This window comes from Brassica oleracea, chromosome C9, assembly GCF_000695525.1.
Source record: "Brassica oleracea var. oleracea cultivar TO1000 chromosome C9, BOL, whole genome shotgun sequence".
In the NCBI taxonomy this organism is placed as follows: domain Eukaryota; kingdom Viridiplantae; phylum Streptophyta; class Magnoliopsida; order Brassicales; family Brassicaceae; genus Brassica; species Brassica oleracea.
Window position 1 is genome coordinate 26,102,606 of NC_027756.1, and position 11,632 is coordinate 26,114,237.

Sequence of the window (11,632 nt, forward strand, 5' to 3'; positions counted from 1 at the left end):
GATCTAGAACTTCTATGCCTTGAGTTTCCTTCTTCCCCTCTGTTAGTGATACAGTGAGGGGACGATCTCTTGCTCCCTCTATCAGGGACCCGGACCCATTTTATATCATTCTCCTCAAACATCTTTCCTTTTCCTTTACCATGATAACCTCGTTGCACTCTATCATTCTCATGCAGCCCCAGCTCCCCATTAATCACCACACATTTATAACTCCTCGCCCGGTCCTCTTTCCTACTCGCAGTTTCCTCCCTAATGATTGATTTCTTCTCTGGCTTGTTTGGATTCAGAGGACAATAGTCCAGATGATGACACAGGCTGAATCACATCTCACAGAAACCAAACAACTTGTCGTATTTTAGGGTGACCAAAGCCTCCTCTTCCTCATAAAACTCACCCCCCTTAAAGTCCACCGTCGTATCAAAACATAACTCCTTGAGCCCGTCTATCACCACACGAATCTTACCGGAGTCAAGATCCACATCCGTCGTCTCTCCTATGGCATCACCAATACTTTGGAAGGTGGACGAAGACCAGAACTCAGTTGGGACCCCCACGACCTGGATCCAGAATGGAATTTCCGAGGGATAGCTTCTTGTCATCCGTGGTTGCCATCGAGCTAGTGAGATCATCCAATAATCAAAATGGAATGGTTGCTTCTCCAACACGGCCACAATATCCTCTTCTTTATCAAAGTGAAACTGAAACTTGCCTTGTCCCAAGTACACTCCAACAACAGATTCCTCCACATTCCAAATCTTCGGTAGCATCACAAGCAGAGACTTGAGTTCTTGTGCATCCGGATTCATACAGCGCCCAATTAGACACCTGGAGTAGCTCTAGATCAACTCCGAATTGTCGAAGTGAGGTACCGAGATTTTAAATCGCTTACGGTTGCCCTCACCAGTCTTCCCCAAAAGCTGACCCTGAGTCATTTTTACAAGAACCCAAAGAAGCAAGACCAAATGCTTAGTATTTTGGAATAAAAGAGATGAGATTGTAGTGATAAACATATGACCCACAGTTCTCCTTTTATAGTTAACTCCATATTCCATCGCATCACCCCAATATCCCATATCATTTATTCCAAATCTTGTGTGATTAATCCAGAAAATCAACCATCGGGACTCAATCAACCAAAGAGAATCCATAATCCTATCTATACTTTCCAAAACTCCATGATAAATCCACACCAGTAACCATATTGTTCCTTCGTCGGGTAGAACGAATCGTATCAAATCCCAATCCTTTGATACGATCAAGAGGAATCTCGTTTTGAAATTAACGAATGGCATACCTCTCAGATCTTCAAATTGATTCACTGATTGACGTTTCACGTTTCCATTCCATTAATCTTGATAATATCCAGATCGGATCTCTCCCCGAGATTTCTCTCATCCAATAAACCCATAGCAAGTCGATTGCTTCCTTATTTCCGCAAAACCATCGTCGCGTACAGATCTCCTTGATCTTGTTCACTTGAATACGATTCTCCCATCGCCGAATCAAGCCCGAACCACCCGGATCCCATCCTTGAAACTGCATAGATACCCTAGATTACGATCGCCATCGCCGTCGCCATAGAAAGAGAGCGTTTTTACCCCATTTAAATTATTTTAAAAAATTTAAATCATTAGGTACTTTAAATTTTTCAAAATCCAAAAACAATATAATATATTACATATAAATTTTAATAATTTATGGCGTATGTCAAAATACCTAAACTTAACATATAAATTGGATTGATTTGAATATTTTGATAGAGAATCAATAGATATTTTTAAGTATTTTTGGTGTTTTGAATATTGTTTAGCTATTTTAGACATTTACTTTTGATTATTTGTATATATTTTCAAGTATTTTGGTGAACGTTAAAATATATTATATATTTTGAATATTTAATATAATATTAAATCTGAAAATAATAAATATATTTAGGTATTTAAATCTATTTCAGATATATTCGGGTACCCGAAATACTTCAGATCGGGTCGGGTTCAGTTCCAGTTCTCTAGATACCCAAAATTTTGAACCTTTTCAGATATTTAACCAATTTCTTTTCGGGGTCGGTACTACTTTTTGGATCAAATTTGGTTACGTTCTTCAGAGTCGGGTTTTATATCCAGCCCTAGCTAATCTACCTCAAAAGTGGTTTCTTGAATTAATCATTCGGTTTGGGTCTTCAGATTCAGGTTTTTTTATCTAGCCCTATTTAATCAATACTATTAATTATTTCATCATATACCTCAAAAGGGAATGCTACAAATTGGTTCTTTTATGTTTGAAGTTATGTAAAAGCTACATTTTTAGCACCAGAAGTAGTAATGTGGTTATTCGGTTCATAAACGTCCTATATTTGTTTGCACTTACCCAACAGACTGACAATATAAGTGACTCTCTTTGGGAACCAAATAAATACATTCAATATAGTAACAAATGCAATCAAAACCAAAAGACAAATAAGAAGAAAATTGTGTTAACTTAGCAAAGCAAGTTCTCAGAGCCACATGGGTTTTTTTTCTTGACAGTCGCTAGTAGTTTTCAGTTCTAACTAGATCGTTCTTGTACTTCTTACTTCTCCACCACTCACTCAAGGTTGGTACTTGTAATGTATCCGCTCCTCTTGTTTGTCAAAAGTTGAAAGCTTTCTCTTCAATTCCGATACCCAACCACCACTAATCCTGCAACACAGACAAATTTATATAATGCTGATCTGATCAATTCAGAGCTTAGAGTTGATGATACCAACAACGCTTTTTTCACCTTCTCAGTTTTCTGGAGCTGGAGTTTCGTCCTCTTCAGTCATTATCTCAGACTCAGATGGTTCCTCTTCATCAGGTGGCTGCAACCCTTCTTTTGCATGCAACTTCACAAACTGTTTGCTACGAGCTAATCGGATTGGTCTTCCCATGAAATCCTGCATATGTTAATATATCCCACATTCAGTTCCATTCTAAATAAGCCAATCAACTCATTATATAATTACGATTAGAAACAAGCCATTAACTTTTCAGTTCTACAATGTTGGGATTATGGCCATATTCTTTTAAAGTGTCTGCCCACATAACGGCTCACATCCTTTATATTTGTCTCAGTGATGCATAAAGTGTCTAAAGCCTAGAAATATCGGGGGCTTCGGACCATTGATTGTCCCTAAGCTCAACTGGTAAAAGAAACAAAACCAATACTTTCTTGGACTTTGGTATCGCCAAACTGATAAGCTTATTATAATGGTTTAAAAGCAAATGGATGCATTATGATTTGGAGTAGCTCAAATGTGATCAGAAACACACTATATCTTAGAATAATTAAATGATTATCGTGTAGAGTAGTAGATTGGAATTACCTTTCCTTGGAACTCAAGGAGCGCTGCATCGGCCATTTTCTTGGTTTTGAAAGAGACAAACCCGTAACCACTAGACCTCCTTGGATTTTCATGGAATATAACTTCAGTGGACACAACGTTGCCAGTGTCAGCATCAAAGAACTCCTTAAGATGCTTGGCCCTAGCTTCAAATGCCAAGTTTGCAACAAACAAATTGAACGTAGGCACCGGCGTAGGCTTCTCACGAGGAGCATAAGTTTTCTTCTTTTTGGCCTTTGCATAGGCTACCTTCAAACGACGACCCTCATATTCCTATAAAAAACAACACAACCAAATTAGAGAACTATATCAATGATTCTGTCTCAGTTTTAGAGATTGAGGAAGATGATGCAATGTTCATAAGATTCAAGGGAAAACGAAAAAAGAACAAAGAAATAGAAATGGACCAAGAAGCAACAACAAAGACAACCTTTTGAAGAGCCTAATAGAGAAACACAGCCAAATTAGAAGAACATGTCCGAAGAGAATGCTAATTGTTGTTACTTACATAGGATTCGAGAGCTTGAAGAGCTGATGCAGCTTCTTCAGGAGAAGCCATTTCAATGAAAACCAAACCTCGATTCCTTTCCTTCTTGTGCATAGACATCTACACAATCCAAAAGGAAAAAGAATAATAATAATAATGATTTCAAGGTTTGGAAAAGAAGAAGGAATTGAGAAAGAGAGACCTCAACGTCGACGACACTGCCGGATTTCTCGAACAGCGACCTTATGTCTTCGGGTGTAGAGGTCCAAGGAACGTTTTGAGCAATCAATCTGGTTTTGGAAATCTCTTCCGAAGAAGAAGGCTCGAGGATTGGCTCCTGGGTAGTAGCGAAGGAGTAAGAGGTAAGATTTCTGGGTTTCGCTAGATGGAGACGAGATAGTGAAGGAGTAGACCATGTGAGAGAGAAATTGGTGAGCGAAACTCCGGGATTAGGGGTTTTTTGTTCAGATTTGTGACCTAGATATTGGAGGGAAATGGGAGGGAGACGAAGAAGAGCCATTGGAGCTTGAGACAGTTTTGGATAAGAGAGGGAGAAAGGTACGATGCAACTGGGTTTTACTTTTATTTTGGGTTTGAGCTTTAACGACGTCGTTTGAATGTACTACCTGTTATTCAAACCATTTCCTTTGGAGAGCCATGATCAATTAACATGTACTAGTTTTTCTTGCCCAGTGGTCAAAATAACTTTTCATAAAAGATATTTTTTATAAAATGAAAAATGAATTTATTGATATTTAAAATTTTTATTTACCAATTATAAACAAAATAAAAATTTATAAAAGATTTATGATTTAGTTTTTTTTATTTGTTTGACATATGATGTTCTTAACATTAAATTTTAAAGTATTGCATCACGTTTAATTTCAAATAAACCCAACAATTAAAAAGTTGAATAATTGCCTATTTATGTTAATTTATGGATCTAGGTATATTTTTGAATATGTAAATCTCCATAAAATTTTGAATTTTAATTAGAATTATTTTAGTCTTATATTTTTTAAAATACACTTACATTTATTTTTGAGAAAATATACATATTTATACGAAAGTGGCTAACTTTTTAGGGCAAATCTCTAAAATAGCACATTTCTAAGTTTATGTCACAAAAATAGCCCTTAAAAACTAAAATGACCAAAATAGCATTTTATCTTTTGAAAAATTTAAATTTTTTTTATTTTTCAAAATTTGAAATCTTATCCCCAAAACCACACTCTCCAACTCTAAACTCTAAACCCTAAACTCTAAACCCTAAACCCTAAACCCTAAACTCTAAATTAATTTACTATTGGGATATAAGTGTATATTTATCTCTTTTGATAAAAACATTAAGTGCTATTTTGGTCATTTTTATTCTTAGAAGCTATATTTGTGACAAAACTTTTTTAGTGCTATCCTAGTCATTTTCTCAACTTTTTATACTAAGTTAATGCAAAAAAATTATTCTACTTGCAATTAACAATAATTGCAAGTATAACCATATACATACATAACATATCTTACTATTCAATTTTGGATATCAAACGGACCTCTAAAGAAAGTAATTTTAATGTGGCTGATTTTCTCTCTTTTACAATCAGTTTTGCTACTGCTCTAGCTAATTGTCTACCGTTATGCATAGTCGTGCCTAAGGGTATGTCGGCTGAATTTTTTATCAATCAAAACCCCTTCTCATATTGTACGAGATTCTTCCGAAGCATATGACTTTCTGGATGTAGATGATGATATTTATACGGATGGATCTTATATATATATCGCGTAGAAGTATGACACGAGTGAATATATAAATATCAAAATATGTGGTTTAGCTTATGTTATGATCTTATACATCCTAGGTCTTCCCGTTCCGTCATTTGACTTATGTTCTTCATGTAACATTCAATGAATGACTATAAAATTCCATAGATACTTCCATATAATGCCATCAAAAAGGAAATCATTAGCCATACGGGCTAAGTCGCCTTTTACTCGATCCCACAACTTCTGAAGAAAAAAGAGCTTTCATTCCATCTGATCATTGAGCTTGTTTTTGGATGCATCTCAAATAAAGCAAGTTTGACTTCCTATACAGTAACAAGTGTTGTAAGATCTGGGATAATCAATTTAGTGATACTTATAGTTACATCCGCCAAGCATCATCAATATCCTTTGCATTGAGCGTTTCAAAAAAGCGCCTGAAATAATTAGTAACAATGGCTATCAATCCCTTTTCATTCTCCACCATATTATCTGATTCGCCGTAATCCAATTTTTAGCACGATTTTGCTTTGTAAAAGCATGAAAAAATTCGATCTATCCCCTTCTCACAGCCAAAAGATTATACTATTTTATTTCTAAAACATTTTCTTAGGTTTAAGAGTTTCATATAATTCCTTTAAAGTTGTTGTTATTTTCTCAGTTGTGACGTCGAACTTCCATTTTTTTTAAACACCTCAGCTTGTTTTTTTGAACATATCATTTTGTCTCTTTTCACTGACTCAAAGCTCTTCAACAATCACTGACTCATATTCATGACCGGTTTAGAGCATAGGGCAAGGGGGCGTGGGGCTGGGGCCCAAGTATTTTTTAACAAAAATAATGTTAAAGAGAGGTCCAATTTTTTTTAAAAATAATTAAGGATAAGGGCCCAAAAATTTAAGTTGCCCATAAGTATATGTAAAAAAAAAAAATTGCCCAAAGGCCCATATATACCTTGAGCCGGCCCTGCTCATATTCATACCCAAATCGCATCAACAATAATAACACATGGTTCCATGTAAATCCGGAAAAAGGAAAACTAAATCCCCCACCCCTAGCTAGTAGTATAAGTTTTGGAGGCTTCACATTTTTCTTAGTGAAGTTTTCTATTAGTTAGTAACATTATTTTCTAGTCAACTTTTGATAGCAATACATGTTGGTAAGTAGCTTCAGAGAGGCGACAATGTAATCCAAACCTGTTATTTTTTCCTTTCCTACTACTTCAAGACACATATTGATAATACAGAGACATGTTTGATTAATTGTCATTACTTCTTGTTGATCCTAGAATCTGGCGAGTAATTCCCCACAAGTTATAGAGTATTCTTGCTGATTTCTGGACTGCTGCTGAACTCAAGCTTCTTCTCAATCGGACTGCTCATCATCTTCAGACTCTTTCTCTTGTGTGACTGTAACATAAGAGCATCTCTAAGTTAGATAAAATAGTATCCGTGTTTAAGATAGATAATCCACTACTGCTTTTCACTTTGTGGCTTTTACCTTTGCAGATGCGCTTTTGTGACTTGTCTCAGCAGAAACAGGAGGGCTTTGTTGCCTTAACAACTTACGATTTTCTTTATCCAGCTTTCGGTTTTGCATGCTCACAAGTTCTGCCTGTTAAAATTTATAGGTTAAGTGGTATAGTTTCAGAACAGGAGAGTGTGTTATGGTGGTGTATTATATTACCTCTTGCTTGGCTTTAACGAGATTCTGGATAATGCATTCCTTTTCTGTTTCAAATTTATTTGCCTTTGACACCAAAGACAGAAACTTTTGCGTTGAAGGCTTTAATCGATCGCACCTGCTCAACAAGGCTTGGCAAGATAAGTCTTGAGTGTTTGCTTCCAAGAAGAGACTATTAGACACAAAGTGTCCCATGGTAGTTGGAAGAGATCTTAAGCAATATATAAAATATATGAGCCAATCCATTTATCACCAATCGGTTTTAGGTTGGAAGCCCATCTAGCTTAACATGGTATCAGAGCCCGATCCACATCGATCCAGTCCAAAGTTGGCTCATCGATCCTTGCCGAACATTCTGAGATTGACGCTCGAAGAGCCATCATCTCGAGGGGGCGTATTAGACAGAAAGTGTCCCACATCGGTAGTTAGAAGAGATCTTAAGCAATATATAAAATATATGAGCCAATCCATTTATCACCAATTGGTTTTAGGTTGGAGGCCCATCTAGCTTAATAGAGACTCCCCACTGTATTTTCATCTTTGCTTATGAGTGATCCCAAAACTGAATCAAGCAAATCTTCTTCTAATAATGGTGTGCAGTTGTCAACCTTTTGAGGAGAAAAATAACACACATTTGTCAAATCTTTCTCTGAGTTGATGAGGAACACAAAGATGTTATATTTCCATATGAAATGATAATAAGTACATGCTGATAGATGCACCGACCAACTACTATGTTCACACTAGCAGATCTTTGTAAATGATATAAGTTGCTACACCTGTTATTCGTAAGTAACATAAACCCTCAGGAAGGATAAAGAAAAATAAAATCAAGAATTGAACAAGCAATCTTTCTAGAAGCATATACAAGCCAACATCTTACAACGTTCTGTATCCACTTCCAGGAAGCGGGAAACGACTGCATAAGTGATAAACCAATCTAATATCCCGAACTGGAAATCCAAAAGATATATTACGTTCAGCTAGCAAAGCAGTATGGACTGACAGATAAAAAATGAGCTAGAAACTTAAGGTGGACTATGGCAGAGTGTATTTTTCAAGTGCATCAATCAGATCATATCTACAATTTGAAGTCTTTATGCGAAGCAAAACATCAATAAGGATGTTATGAGAACATCAATGCTCAATTGTTAGTAGAGGAAATAGCACTTAAGAAACCATTCCAGCCTAACCAAAATCAAGACAATCACTGTAGACCCAGTGGGTAACAAAAGGCATCTCTTCCAAGTGCATCTACAATTTCAAGAAATCATAAGGAAAACTTAATAGACAAACGATTTCATCCATAACAGCCTAACCAAGAGATAGATCTGTAAGTACAGAAAGAAAGAAATCTATTTTTTTATAAGAAGAAAAGTTCTTACTTGGTCAATCTCAATTTCTCGCTTACGAATCTGCAATTCCTCAGACATTCTTCCAATTTCGTCTACCAAATCACGAACCCTAGCTTCTGCGTCTCTGGCTCTCTCATCAGATTCATTCCCGAATTCCATCAATGCATCACGATCTTGATGACAAAGCAAGCACTCTCTTTCCCATTTCTGTTTCTTCTGAATTAAGTTATCTCGCTTCGCAGTGTAAGTTTCAGAAAGAAAATAAACGAATTAAGAAGAGCGTTCAGTGTTTATTAATAAAGTACACAAATCCTTCTTAGGAGGGTTCGGAGAGAGGGTTATTTTATTATTCAGGTTATTTTATTATTCAGGTTTGAGAAAGTTTGGGTAGTCAAAACCGTAATAAAATAACCAATAAAACAAAGTGGCCATTGGAAAGACCGAGCAGTTCTATCTAAAAGATCAGCAGTTTCATTTTGCTCTCGTGGGATATATGATAGCTTGAAATCTTGGAATCTTCTCTTCAGTCCTTTTATCTCATTCAGCTCTCTCGAAAAATTCGGTCATGCATGAGGTTCCATTATTATCTAGGTCAAATTTTTACAGTTTGTCTCAAAAAGATGAAATATCGAATGATGTGGCATGATGTCCATTAGCCAGACTAGCGCTTTCAGCTCTGAATGCAAGACATATTATCTTTTTCTTTGATTTCTTATACCATGAGTTGTGTTTGTCCATATCTATCTTTCCAGACCCATCCACAACCATTGAAGATTGATATAGAGGCCCAAGAACTATCCACCATCCATATATTCTCAAATCATAAGACTTGAGATGCTATTAGTGGTGTTGTATCAACCCAGGCTCTGGCTGATTTGCCATTAACCATGCTTGGCATTCTCTTTTTGTATATATGATTAGTTCAAGTGGGTCTCTATCTATCCCTCTGAATAGTTTATCATTCTTTGTTTTTTAGAGATACCAAATTATCCATGAATAAGGGTCTTTGTTCAGTTTTGGATCTTCAGTAATATTCTTCCTCCGAAAAGATAGTCCATGTTAGTATATATCATGGACACATGGAATATATCAAGATGAGACGGTGTAACCGAAAGAGCTCATGCTTGAAATGCCGGTGGACATTGAAAAATAGAATGAGTTACTAACTCATCTGGACTGATGTAGCTCAAATTACCCTAGAGAAACTCTCTCAAATAAGAGATCGATTGCAGCACTTAGGGATCAAATCCACATTGAGTGTGGATCACACAATATACTTAGTTTTAATGATTAAGCAAGGTAAAATATAGTAAGCAGTAAATCAAACAAAAATATTAAAATCGGTTGTAAACAATATGAAAGGCGCTCGATCCATGGAATTCAAGCATGTTATCAGAACTCAAATAAATAGATGCTAAGGGTTTAATTAAGAACAGTTATAGAACTCGAATTCAAAAGTAAGCTATTACGCTCTCGCTGTAATTTCTATCAGATTCCTAAATTATTAAACGTCAACACATGTTGTGGATCCAATATTCTAAAAAAGCATTAAGTTCAAATTCGATATGTTCACTAAGTTCCTAGGCCAACTCTCGATGTGTCTATTAACTTAGCTCATCAAGTTTAAATTCAGGTATTGATTCCACTCTCGGGTTTCCTAGTTAATTACTCTAGAAACAAGCAGTAAGAACAATCTTGTGAAGGATGCAGTATAGTTACCCTATCAGCTCTATAATATAAGTACATCAAAACCCAAGAAAACCCAAAATCTAACAAGTAGACTACTCAGACATGATCATGCAAAACATATCAATAAACTAAATGAATAGCATAAAAATATAAGAGTAAGAAATATTGGAGTTCCAATCAATCTATAAGGAGTCTTATGATCTTCACTCCAAAACTTCTCTAAGTAAAATAAAGCTTAGCCTAAAAAGTGGATAAAATAAAATATATAGGTTAAATCAAGTCATGGGATCTTCTTGCAAATAGTGGAAACTTCTGGGGGAAAAAATAGAGTCGGCCTCGTGAAACCGCTTCTGTGTCGACCGACACCAAAGAGGTGTTGATCGACACTCTCTTGAAATATCAACCCTGACTTATGTTTTCTTGCACAGCTACCCTGGCTTCTGTTTCTTGCACATCTACGGGTTTTCTTCTCTTTAATTTCTAAATGGCTCCATGATTTTCATAATGCTCCAAAACCGTACCTAGACCAGAAAAACCTCAAAACAGTCTCGAAACATAAGATAAAGTGTCATGTCCCCGATCCTGGATAGGATCGTCTGGACGGACTGCGGTGCGAGGAAACGCACCAGTCAGGTCATATGACCTAAAGACAAGTATATCATGGCCTGAAGGTAAGGTTAAGGGCATCAGGAAGCTAAGACATAGCTAATCCAAGAAGGAGACAAGCTCAAAGGAACTGGACAAGCGAGCTGGTATCTGGACAAGATCCAGGTGAAGCTCGATGAAGTGAGTGATCAGAATGGATCATGGGGAAACTAAGTCTAGGTCTGGAAATTGACCAAGGGACTTAGAAGGATTGAAGAAGATAAAGGAAGCAAGCTGGACACAGTGTATAACAGGTGGGCGATGCAGTAAGCAAGCTCGACCAGCTAGGTGAAGTGTAGTGCAGCTCGGTGTAGCTTACTGAAGTGTAGGTCAGCTCCATGAGCTGGATGGTCTAACTCACTCAGCTGGATCAGCTGGGGATCAGCTCAACTCAGCTGGACTGAGTGTTCAGGTGTTGGGCAGTTGGGCCGGGTCTGGACAGTGGCTAGGCCATGTGGATGACCCATGTGTACCAATGGGCTGGAGGGCTCTTGTGGTTGGGTCATGGGCGTGGGAAATCAGTCTGGGCCTTGTTTGGCCTTGTCCAGGAGTGGATTGGCAGTTCCAGGGCGTGTGGTAACTGTCATAGGCGAAAGGGTGCAATCTGTACCATTGATTAAATCAATGGCCAGAAAAATCAGTCTGGGCCTTGTTTGG

At 37.0% G+C, this 11,632-nt stretch overlaps 1 protein-coding gene and 1 pseudogene across 1 annotated transcript; both read right to left on the bottom strand.

The window, feature by feature from the left end:
- Nucleotides 1-2,352: 2,352 nt before the first annotated feature.
- Nucleotides 2,353-4,423, bottom strand: LOC106313131 (RNA-binding protein CP33, chloroplastic). The gene is made up of 5 exons (XM_013750872.1): nt 4,051-4,423; nt 3,870-3,968; nt 3,344-3,634; nt 2,761-2,914; nt 2,353-2,678 (listed from the first exon to the last, which is right to left on the bottom strand). The coding sequence occupies exons 1-4, from the start codon at nt 4,366-4,368 to the stop codon at nt 2,765-2,767; spliced, it is 858 nt and encodes a 285-aa protein (XP_013606326.1). The 5' UTR covers nt 4,369-4,423; the 3' UTR covers nt 2,353-2,678; nt 2,761-2,764.
- Nucleotides 4,424-6,871: 2,448 nt separating this feature from the next.
- Nucleotides 6,872-9,446, bottom strand: LOC106314660 (annotated as a pseudogene).
- Between the last annotated feature and the right edge of the window lie 2,186 nt (nt 9,447-11,632).

Excerpts from the sequence above, each read along its gene's own strand:
- LOC106313131 (XM_013750872.1), bottom strand. The coding sequence starts at position 4,368 with ATGGCTCTTCTTCGTCTCCCTCCCATTTCCCTCCAATATCTAGGTCAC. Across the intron at positions 3,969-4,050 it reads GCAGTGTCGTCGACGTTGAG|ATGTCTATGCACAAGAAGGA; the intron begins GTCTCTCTTTCT and ends TGGATTGTGTAG. Across the intron at positions 2,915-3,343 it reads TCCTTGAGTTCCAAGGAAAG|GATTTCATGGGAAGACCAAT; the intron begins GTAATTCCAATC and ends TAACATATGCAG.